Source organism: Macaca nemestrina, chromosome 20, assembly GCF_043159975.1.
Source record: "Macaca nemestrina isolate mMacNem1 chromosome 20, mMacNem.hap1, whole genome shotgun sequence".
Taxonomy (NCBI): domain Eukaryota; kingdom Metazoa; phylum Chordata; class Mammalia; order Primates; family Cercopithecidae; genus Macaca; species Macaca nemestrina.
The window spans coordinates 15,797,704-15,820,228 of NC_092144.1; the positions used below are offsets into that span (position 1 = coordinate 15,797,704).

General features: G+C 50.7%; 1 protein-coding gene across 1 annotated transcript; it reads right to left on the bottom strand.

Annotated features, from left to right (window-relative positions):
- Nucleotides 1–384: 384 nt before the first annotated feature.
- LOC105492688 (solute carrier family 35 member E1) lies at nucleotides 385–21,826 on the bottom strand. Its single transcript, XM_011759960.3, has 6 exons — nucleotides 21,375–21,826; nucleotides 20,941–21,011; nucleotides 17,452–17,589; nucleotides 15,617–15,742; nucleotides 5,949–6,194; nucleotides 385–4,725 (listed from the first exon to the last, which is right to left on the bottom strand). The coding sequence occupies exons 1-6, from the start codon at nucleotides 21,793–21,795 to the stop codon at nucleotides 4,495–4,497; spliced, it is 1,233 nt and encodes a 410-aa protein (XP_011758262.2). The 5' UTR covers nucleotides 21,796–21,826; the 3' UTR covers nucleotides 385–4,494.
- Nucleotides 21,827–22,525: the final 699 nt, after the last annotated feature.

Sequence of the window (22,525 nt, forward strand, 5' to 3'; positions counted from 1 at the left end):
TGCGGCTGCTGAGAGCCGGGATTGCGTCACTGCACTCCAGCCTGGGCGACAGAATGACATCCTGTCTCAAAAAACATGAAACAAACATACCAAAAAAAAGTTTCATAAGCACAGCTGCCACAACGTTCCTGGACTTCCCATGTTATTCTGTTCAATAAAGTCACGTCATTAATTTAGCTGTGCTCCTATTTTCATTGTATCATCTAATCGATTCACAAATCGCACGTCCTTATTTTTGGCTCAGGAGAAAAAACAAAGGTTGCAGTAAGTCCAGACGTGACAGCCAAGCTGGCTTGCTCTTTCTCCTCCTCCTACATTTTGTTGCTGGGCACACTGAACACAGGGTCACTCAAAAAGAGACCCTTGCTGACAAATCGGGACCAATTTTGATTCCCTGGAAACCATTTATTTTTGGTAAATGCCAGTGATGAATACACACGTCATTCCCGAAGAAAAGTCTATAGCATTTAAGTCTTGAAAACAGGTGACAATTGAAAAAAAAGTTATAATATTTTCAGGTCTTTTAATAACTTAATGTTCTGTGTCCTTCAGGCTGTGAGACCTTAAGGTATTGGGGTCTGGTAACGTCCCACCTATAGCAAAGGGCCTGTTGGGTGACGTAGGACAAATACACAGCAAAATTCAGAAACTGCAAGTGCTTCCTCACTTGAACGGATGTGGCTTGACCCCTTTGTGATTGGGGCTTAACTGTTCCTAGAATGAATGACTTAAAATAAGGTGGTTAAAAATTCTCCTGTGAGTCTCGCCATAGTGAACAAACATGATTCAGAAATGCCTCCTTCTGTAAAATGAAGGAGCTGGGTTGGAGTCAGTGTTACCAGCCAGACCACACCTTGGATGGGTAAAGGAAATTCCCTACCGCAGAGCCCAGCAGCGAGGAGGCTGACAGGAAGGCAGGCCTGCAGATGAAAGCATGTGAGTGGGGCATGTGGTGCGGGCACTGGCTGGGAAACCGGCCTTCCAGAGGTCAATGTCAGTCTGGCTGGGCAAGGTGGCTCATGCCTGTCATCCTAGCACTTTGGGAGGCCACGGCGGACAGATCATTTGAGGCCAGGAGTTCGAGACCGGCCTGGCCAACACGGTGAAACCCTGCCTCTCCTAAAAATACAAAAAATTAGCCAGGTGTGGTGGTGCATGCCTGTAATCCCAGCTACACGGGAGGCTGAAGCACGAGAATCACTTCAACCCGGAGGATGGAGGTTGTAGTGAGTTGAGATTGCGCCACTGCACTCCAGCCTGGGCAACAGAGCAAGAATTCATCTCGTGGGGGGAGGTGGGGGGTGCGGCAGGGAAAGTGGACCTCCAAGTCTCAGAAATATTTGTCTTTTGATCTGCTGATTTGGTGTAATGTGACTGCCTCATTCATTCCAGTGTACGTACTTGCTGTAAATTTATATACAGAATTAAATAGCCCATTTATTAATTTATAAACCATAATAAAACCAAACAGTCATTTCCCCTCACCAGCAGATCTTGCATTGGAAAAGGAAAATAATATACAAATTTCAGCAACATCAGCGATTTCATGAAGCCTGAATGGAGGTCAAATTAATTTTGGAGTTCGATGACATGTTCAAAGATTCAGGTACTATAATCACAGACAACTCCCGTAATCTCTCTCTGCAGTGCAGAATGATCCCTGTTTCCTGTCATTCACCAGTGAGAAAAATCCAACTGCAGACTTGACTGCCTTCGGTGAAGGCACGCGGCAAGTTCCTCTGACAAATAACAGCCTTCACGTCTTACACAGCAATTGTCTCAGCTTTGGGACCAAAGTATATACAAAGCAAGCGAACAAGAGACGAAGGAAGAGGGACACTTCTGAGGCCGGTGGTGCGGAAACTCACCACCAAGCAGGGTGGTCCAGGAGGGTCTCATGTGTCAGCTGACACAACATCTTAAATACAGAATTCCAAATGAAAGAAAAACAGAAAGAACAGGAGTCAAGCATAAGCGATGTTACTTCCTCTCTGAACGGGGAAAACATTTCACTCGCTGGGAGATAAAAGGTGAACCTCTCATTTGCTGCTCTCTCCCCTCAAGTGCCAGCAAGAAGCTGGGTGTGAAGAAGAAAGAAGGCAGCCATCACCTAAGGCCCCACACAGGCCAAGCCGTGGTCCCCTCCATGAGGGCACGGTCCTTGCAAGAAGCTGTAAAAGACAGACCACAGCTCAGACCTGAGCACTCAGGGTTACCTACTGGGGTCTTGTCATATTCCTTATGTTGATTTCTGCCAAGACCCAACTGATTGTTTTTTTTTTTTTTTTTGAGACAGACTCTCACTCTGTCACCAAGGCTGGAGTGCTGTGGTGTGATCTCAGCTCACTGAAACATGCACCTCCTGGGCTCAAGTGATGCTCCTGCCCCAGCCTCCCAAGTAGCTGGCATTACAGGTGGGTGCCATGATGCCTGGCTAATTTTTGTATTTTTAATAGAGACGGGGTTTCACCACGTTGGCCAGGCTGGTCTCAAACTCTAGTAATCCGCCGACCTCAGCCTCCCAAAGTGCTGACAGGCAGGAGCCACCACGTCTGGCCCCAGACTGACTCTTGACCAAAGAATCTGATTTGGCAAACCAAATCTTTTTTTTTTTTTTTTTTTTTTTTTTTTTGAGACGGAGTCTCGCTCTGTCACCCAGGCTGGAGTGCAGTGGCCGGATCTCAGCTCACTGCAAGCTCCGCCTCCCGGGTTCACGCCATTCTCCTGCCTCAGCCTCCCGAGTAGCTGGGACTACAGGCGCCTGCCACCTCGCCTGGCTAAGTTTTTGTATTTTTAGTAGAGACGGGGTTTCACTGTGTTAGCCAGGATGGTCTCGATCTCCTGACCTCGTGATCCGCCCGTCTCGGCCTCCCAAAGTGCTGGGATTACAGGCTTGAGCCACCGCGCCCGGCCGGCAAACCAAATCTTAGCGCAGTGTTAGCTCCTCGTCCCCTTACCCAGAACATGATTCAGATCCTAACATAAACACAAAAACAGGTCAGGGAACCAAAACACTGTGGTCTTGTCTATTACTATTGAGATAATGTTCATGATTCATTCTGTTTTCAGCAATTGTGACAATTTTGAAGCTTCTCCTGAAGCTTCAAAACACATTATTTCCTACTAAATACCAAAATGTGTCACACAGGCATCACCAGTGGGAACTTTTTTTTTTTTGAGATGGAGTCTCGCTGTTACCCAGGCTGGAGTGCAGTCTCGGCTCACCACAACCTCCGCCTCCCAGGTTCAAGCGATTTGCCCGCCTCAACAGCCTGAGTAGCTGGGACTACAGGCGCACAGCACCACACCCGGCTAATGTTTGTATTTTTAGTAGAGACGGGGTTTCACTATGTTGGCCAGGCTGGTCTCGAACTCCTGACCTCGTGATCCGCCCATCTTGGCCTCCCAAAGTGCTGGGATTACAGGTGTGAGCCACCGCGCCTGGCCGGGGAACTTTGTTTTTAAACTTTTAGAAACAAAACGGTTTTCAATCCATAAGCCAGTCCTAATGCATCCCATAATGGGGAGCAAGGCAAAAACAGACACACACAACTACAAAATATTCCCTAGAAAAATGCAAGAGCCTCAGAAAATCAAGCTCTCTCTACCAAACAACCTACCAAGTCATCACAGAAGAGGTGAAGACTCTCTCAAAAGATAAGTGCCACAGAAACAGAGCTTGAAATACTGAACATGATTTCCCGAAGATCCTTCTCACCACCCCGAGAGAAGCACCCTGCTCTGTCGAGGGAAGAAGAGGCGGAGGAGAGCCAGCCGTTTCCCTTCCATCTGGATCTGGGTGGATGCCAACCCTGACGTGCAGGGCACAGCACCAGGCGGCAGGAACTGGATGCTAACTGCAACCGCTTTTTGCTTTGGAACATTTGCCAGGAACTTGCAAACTGCTAAAGGGATGACCAGGAAACTGGATCCATCTCTGTGGCTGGGGATGTTTTGAATGATTCTCGCAGGCTCCCTGTCTGCTTGGTGACCCTGTTGGTCCTATGCGTATCTGCGCCAGGGAATTAAAGTAGCCAGTCTGACGTTCTCAAGCACTGCCCTGGACACCCCCACTGCCAGCTCATGGTCTACAGCCACAGTGACCCCAGCTTTTCACACAGGGTCCTGAATGTTAATCTGGAACGCAGACACAAGTGCTCTGAGCTACACTGCTTGGGGAATAATTCCACATGGAAAGGTCCAACGTGGCCAAGATCTCCACAGGGACACGGCCCTCAGATGCCAGACTCCAGAATGAAAGAGCATGAGACACCGGTCTCTGTTTAGGTTTGCCCAGAGCTCACGGCCGTCTGCACTGCAGGCAACAGATCCTCCTGCGGCTCACGGGAGGCCAGGAACCCCAGGTCTTCTGATGGAGACTTATGCACTGTCCCCTCGGCTGGGTTGTACATTCACTGATTGTCAGAAGTTTCTGATACTGCTGTGGGAGCCGGGGAAGGAGTCACAGAACAGTCTGATCCTGTCCTCTGGACTCTACACATCATAGCGGTTCAAACTGTATGAGTTTGGGTAGCTCTGCCGGCTGTACTGGAAGTGGTCTGTTAAGATGTTGTTGCGGCCATACTGATAGTCCCCGTGCTGAGGGAAGAGGAGGCCGTTGTGGGGCTTCTCCAGTGGGCTCCGGTGACGCTCCTTGCTGCTCAGGTCTGCTGTGGTGACGGGGAGGAGGTGCTTCCTGGCTTGCTGGTTTGCATCGTACTTGGTCTGTGCCAGAAAGAGAGCAATGAAACAGGACATAAGGAAGAGCTCATAATTCACAGTCAATCAAATGGCTGGTCGTGGTGGCTCACACCTGTAATCTCAGCACTTTGGGAGGCCGAGGCAGGAGGATCACCTGAGCTCAGGAGTTTGAGACCAGCCTGAGCAGCATGGCAAAACCCCGTCTCTACTAAAAATACAAAAAATTAACCGGGTGTGGTGGCGCATGCTGTAGTCCCAGCTATTCAGGAGTTCTGAGGCATGAGAATTGCTTGAACCCAGGTGGAGGAGGTTGCAGTGAGCTGGGATCATACCACTGCACTCTAGCCTGGGAGACAGAACAAGACGCTGTCTCAAAAAAAAAAAAAAGTCAGTTAACCTCTGGGGCCAGCATAAGTCACAGGGCTTGAGTAAGGAAAGCAGACATGAATGGACCAGACCACAATGTGTGGACAGACTCAGGAGGAAAGTCCTTGGCCAGGCACAGTGGCTCACGTCTGTAATCCCAGTGCTTTGGGAGGCCCAGGCGGGAGGATCACTTGAGACCAGGAGTTGGAGACCAGACTGGGGCAAAACAGAGAGACCCCATATCTACATGTGTTAAGAAACAAATGAAGAGGTCAGGTGCGGTGGCTCACGCCTGTAATCCCAACACTTTGGGAGGCCAAGGCGGGTGGATCACCTGAGGTCAGGAGTTAGAGACTGGCCTGGCCAACATGGTGAAACCCCATCTCTACTAAAAACACAAAAACTAGCCGGGTGTGGTGGCAGGCGCCTGTAGTCCCACCTACTCAGGAGGCTGAGGCAGGAGAATTGCTTGAACCCAGGAGGTGGAGGTTGCAGTGAGCTGGGATGGAGCGCCACTGCAATCCAGTCTGGGTAACAGAGTGAGACTCCGTCTCAAAAAAAAAAAAAAAAAGGAAGGCAAGCCCTCTCTGTTGTCTCTTTGCCATCCCATGTACTTAACACTGCACTAAACAGAGCCTTTGAGAGGAGGGATGGAAATCTCCAGCTGAGACGCAGCCGGAGTGACTGGAGGACCTCAGGTTGCCTATGCAGGAAAAAGGAAGCCAGGGTGGGATGGGGCTACACCAAAATCATAAACCAGTCAGTGGCAAAGCTTCGACCTACAGCCCCAGCCTCCAGCGCCCGGGAGGCCCTTCCTTTTCTGACTTCCTGGGTGCTGAGGGGCCGGCTTCCTTCCCTGCCCAGCCTTCCCCAACTCTCACCTTGTTATAGAGGAAGACCCCCAGGATGGCGGTCATCATGCCCAGGACGTTGGTGCTGGTGACTGGGTTGCGCAGCATGATCAGGGACACCGTGATGACCATGATTCTCTTGGTGGCATTGGCTACCGAGTAGCTCAGGGGGCTGACGAGGTTGAGGATGCTGAAGGCGATGACATTCTGGGCAAAGTTACAGAAGCCGCTGACAGCCAGGAGCAGGAGTGTCCAGGGCCACTGGTAGACGTAGGTCTGCAGAGACCGCAAGGCAAAGACAGCACTTCAGTGGGCGGCAGTGACCCCGCCTCCCTGTATCTACCTGGCAGGGTTAGGGGAAGGGATGCGGAGGGGCTCGTGTGGAGCCTCATGGTCCACAGGCAGCCAGCCCAGGCATGTCACCAAGAGACACCAGGTGCTTTAGGTCCATGACCTCAGCACCTCATGACACCACACAGCACGGGAAATCACCCGCCATCTCCTGCCAAGGAAACAGGTGAAACCAGGTCCCCAAAGGGTACCAAGCAAGACGTAAGCCAAAGCCTTCCCTGGCCGTGAACAGCCAGGAACTCTGGGTTTAGCAAAGCAGCGGTCTGCTTGCTGGCCACAATGCATTCTACAGGGTGGGAGGTCCTGGGAAGGTGGCCCTGAGCCTGCGAAGTACCCGGTAATATGAAAGCCACAGATCTGCACCCATTGCTGTGAGGATGAAACAGAATCATAGCTTTGGAGGTGCTTTACAAGAATCTCAAGCTAAACAAACACAAGAGGTGATGTTATCATCAACAGTTGAGGCCAGGTGCAGTGGCTCACGTCTGTAATCCCAGCACTTTGGGAGGCCGAGGTGAGTGGATCACCTGAGGTCAGAAGTTCGAGACCAGCCTGACCAACATGGTAAAACTGTGTCTCTACTAAAAATACAAAATTAGTCAGGTGTGGTGGCGCATGCCTGTTAATTCCAGCTACTCAGTAGGCTGCAGCAGGAGAATCCCTTAAACCTGGGAGGCGGAAGGTCCAGTGAGCTGAGATTGCACCATTGTACTCCAGCTTGGATAACATGAGTGAAACTCCGTCTCAAAAAACAAACAAACAAACAAAAAACAGTTTAGGTTGGGCGTGATGGCTCACGCCTGTAATCCTAGCACTCTGGGAGGCTAAGGAAGGAAAATCATTTGAGGGCAGCCTGGGCAACACAATGAGACCCTGTCTCTACAGAAAAATAAAAAATTAGCCAGGCATGGTGGTGCACACCTGTAGTCCCAGCTACTTGGGAGGCTGAGGTGGGAGGACCGCTTGAGCCCAGGAGTTCAAGATTGCAGTGAAATACGGTGGTGCCACAGCACTCCAGCCTAGGCAACAGTGTAAGACACTGTCTCAAAAAAATCCCACAAAACTTTACCATCTGACCCTGAACAAAACGAGGCCATTCTGAATAAGGGATCCAGAAATCAAGAAGTCACAACTAGGAGACATCAGGGTCATGGAACCCCCCAAAGAATCTAGGCTGGTCCCAGGACAGGCAGACAGGTGAGAATCACGTAGGCACCGCCCTGTAGGCCAATTTCCAGGCCACGCTGACCTTGGCCACAGTAGGACAGAGCTGGCTCAGCCCAGGGCGACTGGTTGGCGGCCCCGCTGGAGCTGCAGGATGTCCGCCTGACTCCATCTCCACTGCACTCCAAGAGAGAAGGATCCCATGGTCCTCTCCAACGCAAGGAAGACACGTTTAGGCGACCAGCTCAATGTCAACCAAGTCAAGACTCGAACTCCCAAATGCAAGTCCATTTACCTGTGCCATACACCCTGCAGCTTCTGCAGGCAACCTCACTGGAGGAATAGCCCCTGTAATATATACGAGCCCACCAGGATGCCTCCAGGGTGGGCCAGCCTGTTTTCCCAGGGTCGCTCCCTAAGGTGATTGGGTTAGGACTTCCAAGCTATTTTCTTCCTGCTTGCATAGGTATCTGTCTTCCGGGAAAGGAACCCAACCAATCTGGCTTAAAACAAAAAAAGATACATTAATAAGATGGACTGATGTGTCCACGCGGTGCACAATTCCAGGCATTTTAACAAATGCATCAATTCATGGAACCACCACGACCATCGGGGATTAGGACACTCCTGGGGGGCTTCTCTTTTGTCCTAACCCCCTCCTCCTACACCTGGCAACCATCCATGTTTTCTGTCATGATCCGTGTGTCCTTGGGACATTGTCACAGAACTAGAATCACATGGCTCGGAACTTTCAGAGACAGGCTGCTTTCACTCAGGGTAGCATATCTGCCATTCATCCAGGTTGTGAGGGACAAGAGTTGGCACCTTTTCACTGCTGAGTAATGTTCCACTGTATGTAACATTCCATGTACTAAAGTTTCTTCTCTCTTTTTTTTTTTTGAGATGGAGATTTGCTCTTGTCACCCTGGTTGGAGTGCAATGGTGCAATCTCAGCTCACTGCAACCTCTGCCTCCCGGGTTCAAGTGATTCTCCTGTCTCCGCCTCCTGAGCAGCTGGGATAATCACTGCTTTAAAGTCTTTGTCTGATAATCCCAACATCTTTGTCATTGTACTGTTGGCCCGTGTTGTCTTTTCCCAACCACCTGGAATTTCCTGGTTCTTCATAAACTATGTAATTTTGGCTGGAATCCCGGGCATTGAGCATATTATAAAAGTCCGGGTCTTATTCACATCCTATGAAGAATGTTGATGTTTTTTTTAGCAGGCAATTGATGATGCTGGGTTCAGGCTGCAGGCTTGACCAGCCTTCTGTGGGGTCGTGGTTCCAATGTCAGTTATGTTTTCAAAGCCTTTCCAGTGGTATTTGGCTCTGTCCTGAGTCTGTGCTGCCCGTGGTCAGTCTGAAAGCTGAGCGGTGGTCTCTCCCACAGTTCTGTTCTCAGTCTTTGGTATGCAGTTTAGGATCTGATCCTCACAACGTGTGACGCTCGGGGCGAGCCTGGGATTCTGTCAGCGACTTTATGAGGTCGCTGTCCTCAGCTCCTCCCTCCACACGATCTCCTGAGTACTTTCCAGTTTCCTAGTCCCTCCCTTTCATGGCCCTCCAGCCAGAAAGCTGGGGTTTAATCACCGCACTTGGCTGTTTACTTCCTGTGATTACAGCCCCATTTGAGGGTCAAGCAGTGACAGTACGGAGCAAGAACAAGCTGCAGAAGGGCTCTTCCCATGCTCCGAGGACCAAGTTTCCTAAAACTGCAGAGGAAGGGTCCCCTCTCTCAGGGTTTTAGGTGGCTGTGGAAACTGCTGCTGCTGACAGAGGATTGTTGGGGGCCTGGGACACAAGAGATGAAGGCAAAAAAGAAAACACACAAAAAACCTAACAGACAGCTGGGCGTGCCAGCTGGCGCCTGTAATCCCAGCACTTTGGGAGGCTGAGGTGGGGAGATGATCTGAGGTCAGGAGTTCGAGACCAGGCTGGCCAACATGGTAAAACCTCATCTCTACTAAAAATAAAAAAATTAGCTGGGAGTGGTGGTGCGTGCCTACAATTCCAGCTACTCAGGAAGCTGAGGTGGGAGAATCGCTTGAACCTGGGAGGTGGAGGTTACAGTAAGCTAAGATTATACCACTGCACTCCAGTCTGGGTGACAGAGCGAGACTCCATCTCAAAACAAAACAAAACAAAACTGAAAAAAACAACAAAAATGAGAAAAAGTCTAACAGGCATCCAGGTGTGGTGGCTAGCGCCTGTAATCCTATCTCTTTGGGAGTTGAGGTGGGCAGATCACCTGAGGTCAGGAGTTCAAGACCAGCCTGGTCAACATGGTGAAACCCATCTCTACTAAAAAAAAAAAAAAAAAAAGAAAAGAAAAGAAAAAAAAAATACATAAAAATTAGCTGGGCGTGATGGCACGTGCCTGTAATCCCAGCTATATGGGAGGCTGGAGCAGGACAATCTCTTGAACCCTGGAGGCAGAGGTTGCAGCGAGCTGAGATCGCGCCACCGCACTCCAGCCTGGGTAACAGATCAAGACTCCAACTCAAAAAAAAAAAAAAAAAAAAAAAGGAAAAAGCCTAATAGGGGATTTCCTCCATTCTCTCTGAGGGTTAGGAGTCTCCTTTCCCACTCTCCAAACTCCAAACAGAGAACATCTCTGTTCTCATTCAGGGCCTGCATCTACCTTCTGAGCTGCCTCGTATCCAGGCTGAAGACGCAGGAGGAACAAGAATGATGAACTCACCGCTGGCTCCAAGGCACCTTGAATTCTGGTCCTTCCCCGCGGCCATCTGCGGGCTACCATTTACTTCTTGGTTCTCAAGTAGCTGTTTCGTGCATTCTGTCCAAGTTTTGAAACCAGGCCGCCTGCTCCAGAGTCTAGGAATCCCCGCCTGTCTTTTGCCAAGCCATCTGGCAACTGGGCCAGGCATCTCTGGGAACTGCCCACTCCAGCCTTTGATTCTTGGTAGACGGGAGAGCAGCAGATACCAGCTGACATTCTCCCATTTCATCCTCCTCCCGCCTGTTCTGCAGCACGGGCCTGCGACGACGCTGACTAACCTGCCATCTGTGTAGTCTACATGGAAGATGCAAGACAAAGAGGGAACCCAGACATGTGGGAACCCCATCTTCAGACTGCAACATTAGTGAATACGGTGTGTGCCTAGGGCTGCTATTAAAATACACAAGGTCATGCTCATGTTACAAAACATATGGGCCAGGTGTGGTGGCTCACAGCTGTAATCCCAGCACTTTGAGAGGCCAAGGTGGGAGGAAGGCTTGAGGCCAGGAGTTCAAGACCGACCTGGGCAACAGTGGGAGACCCTGTCTCTACAAAAAGAAAACAAAACAAAACACCACAAACAAAACATACATAGCCTCAACTAAAAAAAAGGAGGTTACTCAATGTATTACAACAACAACAAAAGATAATCACTAGAACAACAATAACAACACAAAAAGTCCTGAGTGCAAGAAAAGCAAAGACAAAAGACCACAGCAAAAGCCTGTATGTTCCTGTCCATGTGTGGACACATACATACCCTAATGAGCTGTAACACACAACAGCAGAGGAACCGGTGGGACACCCACTGACAATATTACACAGCCCTACAAGAAATGAGAAAGGCCTTCTGTGTCGTTATGAAGAGCTCTCCAGGACGATGAGATGAAATGAACAAAGCGCGGAAGAGTTCAGCTCCCCTTCAGTATCCACGGAGGACTGGTTCTAGGTACCCCTGTGGATCCCAACATCTATAGATGTTCAAGTCCCTTTTATAAAATAGTTCAGTATTTGCATGTAATCCATGCACATCCTCCCATTTACTTGAAATCATCGCTAGATTACTTATAATACCTAATGCAAATGCTATACAAATAATTGTTATACTGTATTATTTAAAAATATGTATTATTCTTTATTGTAGTATTGTAATTGTTTTTCTACCATATATTCTCAATTCGCAGTTGGTTGAATCCACTAGTATAGAACCCACAGATATGGACAGATGACTGTCCATTAATATTTATTTTTGAGACAGGGCCTGGCTCTGTCATGCTGGCTGGGGTGCAGTGGCTCAATCATGGCTCACTGCAGCTTTGACCTTCCTGGGCTCAAGTGATCTTCCCATCTCAGGCTCCCAAGTAGCTGGGACTACAGGCATGTGCCACTATGCCGGGTGAATTTTTGGTTTTGTTTTACATAGAGATGGGGTTTTGCCATGTTGCCCAGGCTGGTCTCAAACTCCTGAGGCTAAAGCAATCTGCCTGCCTCTGCCTTCCAAAATACTGGGATCACAGGTGTGAGGCACTGTGCCTGCCCTGTATATTTAAAAAGCTACTTTTTGGGCTGGGCATGGTCGCTCACGCCTCTAATTCCAGTACTTTGGGGGGCCGAAGTGGGTGGATCACCTAACGTCAGGAGTTCGAGACCAGCCTGGCCAAAATGGTGAAACCCCGTCTCTACTAAAAATACAAAAAAAATTAGCTAGGCGTGGTGGTGGCTGTCTGTAGTCCCAGCTACTCGGGAGGCTGAGGCAGGAGAATTGCTTGAATCCGGGAGGCGGAGGCTGCAGTGAGCCGAGATCACACCATTGCGAGCGAAACTCTGGCTCAAAAAATAAAATAAAATAAAATAATAAAATAAAAAGTTACTCTGTGTGTAAGAAGGACAGAGGGTGATTATACATGCAAATTTGCTTGTATTTGCAAAAATATGGAACAGGTGAACCAGGAGCCTAAGAAATGTTATCCATGGTCGGGGAGGGGACAGGGTGGACGGGACAGGAATCATGGCCAGACTTCTTCATTTTTTTTCATTTTTATGAGACATAGTCTCGCTGTGTCACCCGGGTTGGAGCGCAATGTCGTGATCTCGGCTCACTGCAAGCGCTGCCTATCTAGTAGCTAGGATTGTAGGTGTACGCCACCATGCCGGCTAATTTTTATATTTTTTCTAGAGATGAGGTTTCCCCATGTTGGCCAGGCTGGTTGCGAACTCCTGGCCTCAAGGGATCCACCCACCTCGGTCTCCGACAGTGCTGGGATTCCAGGTGTGACCCACTGCACCCGGCCTGCAAAGAAATACTAACCTTCTCTCAGCACTCTAGTTCCGGTTGTGCCATGGGAATGTTCACTCTGAAGCAATTATATGAGTGAGTATACAGTAGAATAACATCAGTGAATAACTGGGGTAGAATAAGCAACTAAGAAAACGAGGAGAGGAACCAAGCATACCAGCAACAAGAACTAAATACGAAATTCAACACGGCAAAGATCTGGACTATTCAACTGAAAGTGAAACTAACTGCTAGGAACTCTTTGCTGCTGCCCCAGGTATGTACTTCCTAATTTTTCACAGCAAAGGCTGAACAACGATGACCCAGCAGCAAAAAACACCCACGGCGCCTGGATCGTGTCTTTAAACACTGCTCCCCACTAACGGCACCTGGAGCCCTGAAGGAGGGGCTGACTGCAGCTCTGGGATGGGAAGTACACAAGGTGAAGGCAGGCATCCTGCTGGGCGATAAATGCTCACCCACAGGGCTATAAGGGCAGGGAACCAATCAGAAGGGCTCCAGTGGCTAAGACAGGACAATTTTTTTTCATTTTCTTTTCTTTTTTTTTTTTTTTTTTTTTTTTTAAGATGGAGCCTTGCCCTGTCGCCCAGGCTGGAGTATGGTAACGCAATCTCGGCTCACCGCAACCTCCGCCTTCCAGGTTCAAGCGATTCTCCTGCCTCAGCTTCCGGAGTAGCTGGGATTACAGGCAGGCGCCACCATGCCTGGCTAATTTTTGTATTTTCTGTAGAGATGGGGTTTCACCAGGTTGGCCAGGCTGGTCTTGAACTCCTGACCTCAAGTGATCTGCCCACCTCGGCCTCCCAAAGTGCTGAGATTACAGGCTTCAGCCACTGCGCCTGGCCAAGACAGGACAATTTGACTAGGAAAACAAGTAATTCATGCAACTGACAAATACATAAAGTTCACAATGATGCTGGAGAAAAAAAGAGAACCCCTTCCCTACCCCCAAACAAACCCTCAACTCTGGTCAACATTTGGAGTAAGCTCCAACTCTCTATCCTGAAAATCAGTCATCAAAAGGAACAGTTAAGCATTAAACTGCCTTTCTCGTACCATACTTCAAGGTAACAAACTAGTCCTGGCAGATGGAAAGTTCTTCATAGAGGAATTACAGCTCATCAATGTGAAAGGAAAGTGAGAAAAGTGAGCCATGGTTTACTGACTGGGAAAACAGAGGTAATATCCACTACTTCAGCAGGTGGAGCCAAGGATTAAAGATAAGAAATGTCACAAATCCAGCTAGACCACATTAAGACCTCAATAAATATTTACTTTTCCTTTCTAACTCGAGTCTGGAAGAATCACACTGGCCTCCTCCTCACTGCAGGCACCTGCATTCATTTGTAACACATTCTCTGAAGGCAGACCCTGTAGGTGGCAGAAAGATTCAACGTGGAGTAAATGGAAATAGAGACCAGGGAGGAACTGAGCTGCACGCAGTTGTCCTGTCCTGTCTTGTCTTCTTTTTTTTTTTTTTTTTTTTTTTTTTTTTTTTTTTTTGAGACGGAGTCTTGCTCTGTAGCCCGGGCTGGAGTACAGTGGCCGGATCTCAGCTCACTGCAAGCTCCGCCTCCCGGGTTTACGCCATTCTCCTGCCTCAGCCTCCGGAGTAGCTGGGACTACAGGCGCCCGCCACCTCGCCCGGCTAGTTTTTTTGTATTTTTAGTAGAGACGGGGTTTCACCGTGTTAGCCAGGATGGTCTCGATCTCCTGACCTCGTGATCCGCCCGTCTCGGCCTCCCAAAGTGCTGGGATTACAGGCTTGAGCCACCGCGCCCGGCCCTGTCTTGTCTTCTTTTCTTTTTCCTTTCCCTTTTTTCTTTTCTTTTCTTTTTTTTTTTTTTGAGATGGAGTTTCACTCTTGCGGCCCAGGCTGGATTGCAGTGGTGCAACTGCAGTTGCAATCTCTGCCTCCCGGGTTCAAGCAATTCTCCCACCTCAGCCTCCCAAGTGGCTGGGATTACAGGTGTGCGCCACCATGCCTGGCTAATGTTGTATTTTTAGTAGAGACGGGTTTTCACCATATTGGTCAGGCTGGTCTCGAACTCCTGACCTCAAGTGATTCACATACCTTCGCCTCCCAAAGTGCTGGGATTATAGGCGTGAGCCACCACACCTAGGCAGCGCACAATTTTCTTTTCTCTTTCTTATTTATTTATTTTTTGAGACAGAGTCTCGCTCTGTCACCCAGGATGAAGGGCAGTGGCACCATCTCAGCTCACTATAACTGCCACATCCTGGGTTCAAGTGATTCTTCTGCCTCAGCCTCCCGAGTAGCTGGGACTACAGGTGCGAGCCACCATGTCCGGCCAATTTTTGTATTTTTGGTAGAGATGGGGTGTCACCATATTGGCCAGGCTGGTCTCAAACTCCTGACCTCATATGAGATCCACCCGCCTCGGGCTCCCAAAGTGCTGGAATTACAGGCGTGAGCCACCGTGCTCGACCTTTTTTTTCTTTTTTTTTTTTGGCCAGCGCACAGTTTTCAAAGTTCCAGGGCTGGCAAGGCACAGCGGCTCACATCTGTACTCCCAGCACTTTGGGAGGCCGAGGCAGATCTCTTAAGACCAGGAGTTCAGGACCAAACTGGGCAACACAGTGAGACCCTGTCTCTCCAAAAACAGTAAAAAAAATGAGCCAGGCATGGTGGTACTCGCCTGTAGTCCCAGTTACTTGGGGGGCTGAGGTGGGAGGATCGCTTGAGCCCCGGGTTAAGGTCAAGGCTGCAGTGAGTCATGATTGTACCACTGCACTCCAGTCCTGGCAACAGAGCAAGGTTCTGTCTCTAAAAAAAACCATTTACATTAAAAAATGAGGAAAAATAAAAAGTCAGTGTGCTCTCTGGACCATACTGTCAGGACATGAAAGGGTCACCTTCTCTTCCCTGATGCTACTGGCGCCCACACAGCAGCTATCAGCACCTGGGATCAAGCACACCAGAGAAGGAAACGCACGGAAACCCACTTCCTCGACGGTGTGCACCGCCACTGTGAGTCATTACAGAGGGCTGACGGCTGAAAGGGCTGGCTGTCAGGTGCCCAAAAAACACCCCAATGTTAACATGCAGCTACAGCTCCTCAGCAAAGCACCTATTTTGGAACTAGCCAAGAAAATGGCGTGTTCTTGGTGCTGTCCAACTCACCAAGTCGCTGCTGACCAGGAAAGCCGAGAGGTCCACCAGAACCCAGGTGGGGATCATAAAGAAGACGGCGTGGCAGCCCAGGATGTTGAGCAGCCGGAGATGGTGGATCCGTGAATCTCGCAAGACCTGGAAAAGGAAAGCCTCTTTAGAGGGTGATTAAAACTATAAGTGGCAAAAAGGGCTCCAGTGACTCAGGCCCCAAACACAGTGGCTGGACATTAACCCCGACATCTGAGCTTGAACACCAAACCTGCAAGTGCATTTGTGAGGACATACACAGCACAGGCCTGAAACAAGCACCATGTTCCACGCATAAACGACTGAGAAAAGAAAACAAAAATAAAGCAGTAACAGTCAGTGCTGGTGAGGACAAAGTGAAGTAGGCACTCTGAAATTCCACTGGTTTGAGGCAAAATTGGTATAACCTTTCTAGAATACGACCAGACAAATTATATTAAGAGTGATAGGCCGGGCGCGGTGGCTTAAGCCTGTAATCCCAGCACTTTGGGAGGCCGAGACGGACGGATCACGAGGTCAGGAGATCGAAACCATCCTGGCTAACACAGTGAAACCCCGTCTCTACTAAAAAAATACAAAAAAACTAGCCGGGCGAGGTGGCGGGCGCCTGTAGTCCCAGCTACTCGGGAGGCTGAGGCAGGAGAATGGCGTGAACCCGGGCGGCGGAGCTTGCAGTGAGCCGAGATCATGCCACTGCACTCCAGCCTGGACGACAGAGCGAGACTCTGTCGCAAAAAAAAAAAAAAAAAAAAAAAAAAAGAGTGATAAACGTTTCATACCCTCTAACCTGAGAACTGTAAGCCTATCATAATGAAATAACTGAGACAGGAAAACATCACACACATAATTGTATCTACATTACAATGAAAAGTTAGAAATAACTGGTATTTCCAATACGGAAACTGCATTAACCATGGTACCTGAAAAGTGTGTGATTATCACAGGAGTTAAGAGCAATAATTTTTTTTTTTTTTTTTTTTTTGAGACAGGGTCTCACTATTTGTATTGCCCGGCTGGTCTCAAACTCCTGGTCTCAAGTGATCCTCCTGTCTTGGCCTCCCAAAGTGCTGGGATTATAGATGTAAGCCACTGCACTAGGCTTCAACAAGTTTTGAAATTTTGTTTTAAATTGAACTTTTCAGCTAGGCCTGGTGGCTAATGCCTGTAATCCCAGTGCTTTGCGAGGCTGAGGTGTGAGGATCACTTGAGCCTCGAAGATTGAGGCTGCAGTATGCTATGATTGTGCCACTGCACTCCAGCCTGGGCGACAGTGAGCTCTGGTCTCAGTAAAAGAGCTTTTCTCTATTTTTTTCTTATTGAGCACATTAACTTTATAACAGAATTTTTTTTTTTTTTTTTGAGATGGAGACTCACTCTTGCCCAGGTTGGAGTGCAGTGGTGCAATCTTAGCTCACTGCAACCCCTGCTTCCTGGGTTCAAGCAATTCTTGTGCCTCAGTGTCTGGAGTAGCTGGGATTACAGGTGCATGCCACAATGCCTGGCTAATTTTTGTGTTTTTAGTAGAGATGGGGTTTTGCCATGTTGGTCAGGCTGCTGTTGAACTCCTGGCCTCAAGTGAACCGCCCGCCTTGGCCTCCCAAAGTGCTGGGATTATAGGTGTGAGTCACTGCACCCGGCCAAAAAATCAAAACGATTTAAAAAGCAAAATGACAAACAGAAAATCAGCAGATGGCAATCAAGATTTTTCTGCTCCAATAGCAAAGAAATTTCGACTCAGCCTGTTTTTCCAATGCCACCAGCTTGCTGCCCGCACACCCCTGAAACCCCATGCACGTCCGCTGATGGTACCCAAATACCTTTTTGGAGAAAATGTTCTGAAGCGAGAAGCACAGCGTGGCGGCGAGGGCGCTGACGAGCCCCCACATGTCGAAAGACAACTCGGTGACGGTGGCCAGCAGGACGCCGCTGATGATGGGGATGAGTGACAAGTACACCTGCAGGAAGAGGCCATCAAGAATTGCCCACAGGCCAGACTAGAGCTGGGCCGCCCACTACAGAGGCCCAGGGAAAGGCCTCTCTCCTCCCTCAGCAAAGGGATACTACCTAACACTTTGAAAATGGTGTTTGCTGTGCCAGTGATGCTCCGGGGGGTGGCTCGGAGCAGGTGGTTATTAGAGCGCCAGAGGCAGGGCTTATTTGTGGGTAGCCCTATTCCCATACGGTCACCCTCATTAAGAGCCTCTGCTTAGGGCCACAGCCCAGGGCTGGTCCTAACTCCACAGATCTATTCAGCTGCCACTGACACACCAGGGTCTGAAGCCCTGATCCTCTGTAAGGCTCCCCCTTCCCTCTTTTTAAAAAATAGTTTTTTTGAGACTGACTCTCACTCTGTCACCCAGGCTAGAGTGTAGTGGCACGATCTTGGCTCACTGCAACCTCCGCTTCCTGGGTTCAAGCAATTCTCCTGCCTCAGACTCCCCAGTAGCTGGGATTACAGGCATGTGCCACCATGCCTGGCCAATTTTTTTTGTACTTTTAGTAGAGGTAGGATTTCGCCATGTTGGCCAGGTTAGTCTTGTAGTCCTGACCCACAGGATCCATCCACCTCGGACTCCCAAAGTACTGGGATTACAGGTGTGAGCCACCGCGCCCAGCTCCCATTCCCTCTTACTTCAGGCTCTTCCAGTATGGTTACTCCTGGCTGGGACACTCCACTGATGCCTTCTCCTCCCGCTGACCTCCTGCCTTCACAAGGAAAGCTTTCTCCAACCCACCTCCACCTTGGGAGGCTTCTGTGCTGTGTTCCCAGGGCCACTGCCTGGGCTTCCCCAGCAGAGAGCTCTCCACCCACTCTTTTTTTTTTTTGAGACGGAGTCTCACTGTGTCATCAGGCTGGAGTGCAGTGGTACAATCTCTGGCTCACTGCAACCTCTGCCTCCTAGGTTCAAGTGATTCTCCTGCCTCAGCTTTCCGAGCAGCTGGGACTACAGGTGCCTACCACCATGCCCGGCTAATTTTTGTATTTTTAGTAGAGATGGGTTTTACCATGTTGGCCAGCATGGTCTTGATCTCTTGACCTCGTGATCTGCCCACTTCGGCCTCCAAAAGTGCTGGGATTACAGGCGTGGGCCACCGCGCCCGGCCTCTCCACCGACTCTGTTACATCATCCAGTTCCATTAGTGTACAACCTTAGGGCAGGTCCTTGTTCGCTGTTTTATCCTGGTGCCTAGCACACAGTAGGCACTCAATAGCCGCTAGCTGAATGAACGAGTAGCAAACATAGTGACAGAAAACCTTCAACAAGGTCTGGCATGTGGGGCTAAACGACTCCCAACTGCCAGGATCCACCGGGATCCATTCCCGCACGTCCAGCTCTTCTGACTCTTGGCTCAACCCTGTCCTACCAAGAACACTCTTCACTTTGGGAGGCCGAGGAGGGCAGATCACTTGAAGTCAGGAGTTTGAGACCAGCCTGACCAACATGATGAAACCCTGTCTCTGTTGAAAACACAAAAATTAGCCAGGAGTGATGGTAAGCGCCTGCAATCCCGGCCACTCAGGAGGCTGAGGCAAGAGTTGCTTGAACCCAGGAGGCGGAGCTTGCAGTGAGCTGAGATCCCACCACTGCCCTCCAACCTGGGCAACAGAGCGAGACTCTGTCTCAGAAAAACAAACAAACAAACAAACAAACACTCTTAAGGAGAGGTAGGAGAGGTGGAGATCTTAGGACGGAGTGGTCATGCCACAAGGAGGGCAGAGTGGGGGCTGTGGACCTGAATTCCAGCTTCCCCAATACCGGGCTGTGGCCCTCAGGCACATGATTCTCCCCTCTCAGTCCATCTCAGGAAAACCTGAGATCAGGAATGATGACTACCAGCCTTATCTGCCTTGCAGGGCAGGTTCCAAAAGTTATGATGTCATTATAATTAGTCTGGCTGTCTAACCGGGTCAATTCCCAGTCTTTCCTCACTGTGTGAAGTTTCCGGCTCCTTGCCCAAGCTGGGTACAATGTCCCGTACAACGGGGAAACCTGATAAACACGATGATATCCGGTGATGCAGCTACACACCTCTGGGAAAACTTTGACTTCCCAGGAGCCAAGTCACAGTCTGACATCACCCTGGGGGAGCGAGACTGCAGAGCACACACAGGTCTTGCTGGGACAAAGACAGGCGGGAATTAAAAAAAAAAAAAAAAAAAAAAATCAGCCATAGGTGGCCCAATTTCTATAAGCTGATCCAGGGCACTGCCTCTCTGAGTTACATAAAACACAAGATGCCAGAAACCAACCACTTGGAAAAGAGGCACGGTGTCCAGCATGAAATGGATTCCAGCTGGGACGACAGGCACCCAACTTCCACTTGAGGATACCGGACAAAGCTGTCTCTGGCTAAAGCCATGGCTATTCTTGCCCCAAGCCAGGAAATACCCTGGTTTGGCATCTTGAACCGAATTTGGACTGCGCCCAAAGCATCCTCCTTATGCAGCCCCGAGTCCTGTGTGCTGCTTTCGCTTCTGTTCCCAGACCATCACAACTTCTGGCTGTTTTAATTTCTAAGACTTTGCTGGATTTTGCCAAGATCAAACTCCTTTGATCGTATCTGGCTTCGGATCCCAGAGGTCCCCTGACAGCTCTCTCTTGTAAAGAAGTGAAAATCTAGCCAAGTGCAGTGGCTCACGTCTGTAATCCCAGCACTTTGGGAGGCTGAGGCAGACTGATCACTTGAGGTCAGGAGTTTGAGACGAGCCTGGCAACATAGTGAAACCCTGTCTCTATTAAAAATACAAAAAAAAAAAAAAATTAGCCAGGTGTGGTGTTGCATGTCTGTAGTCCCAGCTACTCGGGTGGCTGAGGCAGGATAATTGCTTGAACCTAGGAGGCAGAGGTTGCAGTGAGCTGAGATTGTGTCACTACACTCCAGGATGGGCAACAGAGTAAAACTCCGTCTCAAAAAAAGTGTAAACCTATCCCACAGCGTTCTGATCCGTCCCTAGTCCCACTGGAAAGGCCACACATGGGGTGTACGGCCAAAATGTGACCAACCCATTACCTACCAGCAAACCCAGGTAGGGTATGGGAGGAAAATTGTATCTGAAAGGGACAACAGTGTTCCTAAGACCACACAGCAGAGATCACAGAGGTACACATACTCCACACACCATTGCTCACAGCGTGATTCTAGAACTTGAGTAGTAAAAGGCCACTGGAGGCCTCTACACTGACTTCCCTATTTGACAGGAAGCCAGGCAGCCTGCAGACCAGGATCCTGACCACGTCACCAGTTGGCAACAGGGAGGAACCCCCTGGAGCTCCCACCTGCCCAGAGTCCCTGCCCGGGGTTACCTTGGTGCTCTGCTTCTCCTTCATAATGATCCGGGACAGGAGGACCACCCAGATGGGCATGGTGGCCTTGACTGCAAAGAGAGGGAAGGGCACTCAGGGGGCTGCCTGTGTTCCAGGGCCCAACCTGTTCCACCTCCACGGCTGGATGGGAGGGCTTGGCAGCCCCTCAGACCTCTTCACCCCTTCTCTGTCGGTAGGGCTTCCTCCCACCACGGCAGTTGTGGTCTGTCTTGCTTACCTCCCAGCTCTCTTCTCAGCCCCTTTTCTCCCTAAGAATCCTGTGCGTGTCCCTCCCCTACCAAAAGCCTTGGTAGCCCCTCTGCTGACTTCTCAGTCCGGCAGGACGCGCCCCGGGCGGCGCACTCCTTTCCATGCGCCCAAGACCCAAGCTGCGCGCCCTGGCCGCCGCCCCCTAGGCCGGGCGCGGAACCTACCGGTGTGTGCATAAGACACCGGCACCTTCCAGATGCTGACGTGCGCTGACACGGACGCGAAGTACTTGCCGAAGGCGAGCGGCAGCACGTAGCGCGGGTAGAAGCGCGGCGGCAGCAGCGGGCCGGACGACGGATGCGGACTGGGTCCGGGGCCCGAGACGGGCGGCGCGGGGGGCACGCGCCAGGCGCGCAGCAGTGGCGGGAGCCCAGCGCACAGAGCTAGGATGTGGCACAGCGACACGGTCACCGGGAACGGGAAGGCGCTCAGGATCACTTTGTTGACCACGTTGCCGCCCGCGCTCAGCGCGTACCACAACAGGCACAGCGCCGCCACCCGAGCGCCCTCGCGCGCCCCGCTACTGCTGCTTGCTGCGCCCGGGCCCCCCGCGCCAGGGCCCGCGCCCACCGCAGCCGCCGCCATCCTGCCCCAGCGGCCGCCCCTTCCCGCCCGTCCGACGGCCCGACGCCGGGCGGGGGCGGGGCTGGGCGGGGGCGGGCGCTCCGGCCTAAGCCGTTTCCCATTGGTCGCTGCCTCTGTGCGTCATCCCACGGCGCCGGCCGACGCGCCAGCCACCACGTCTCGAGTGCAGACCCAGTCCGCTGTAGATGCGCTTCCGGCGAGGGCGGAGCCGAGGCCGGAAGCGGAAGAAGGGGACGGAGACCTGCATCCAAGCTGTACCACCTGAGACGTGGGCGGTCCCAGTGACCGGGAGCCAGAACTCGAGCGGAACAGGCGAGCAGGAGCGCGGAGGGCTTTGCAGCGTCGGCGTCTGTGCGTGGGCTAAATATCAGGGCCTCTACCAGGGGTACATGGGCACCCCCTAACTAGATTCCTGTTGGCTGGCGGCGGCTGACACCGAAGGTAAAAGACCTTTTGGGGAAAGAAACCAGTTGTGAAAAGCTCTTGAGCTAAACTTCCTCCGCAAACTGGGGCGCACGCGCGTGGCCAAACTCTGGCAGTGGGACTGTCCCGGAGCACTCGGTCCCTGGAATCATGTTCTGGAAACCGCCGCGACGTGCGCAGTTCTCGGGCCTGGCCCTCGTATCATCGCACTGAATCCTAGGAACGCCGTGCGGTGGGTATCACCATTCCCATTTCGCAGACCGAAGTCCAGAATGGGGAAGCGACTTGTCTTAGGCTTCCTGGCCAC

Coding starts and splice junctions, on each gene's coding strand:
- LOC105492688 (XM_011759960.3), bottom strand. CDS start 21,795: ATGGCGGCGGCTGCGGTGGGCGCGGGCCCTGGCGCGGGGGGCCCGGGC. Junction 21,012..21,374: donor GGTGTCTTATGCACACACCG/GTAGGTTCCGCG, acceptor CTCTCTTTGCAG/TCAAGGCCACCATGCCCATC. Junction 15,743..17,451: donor AGAACATTTTCTCCAAAAAG/GTATTTGGGTAC, acceptor TTCCTTTTCCAG/GTCTTGCGAGATTCACGGAT.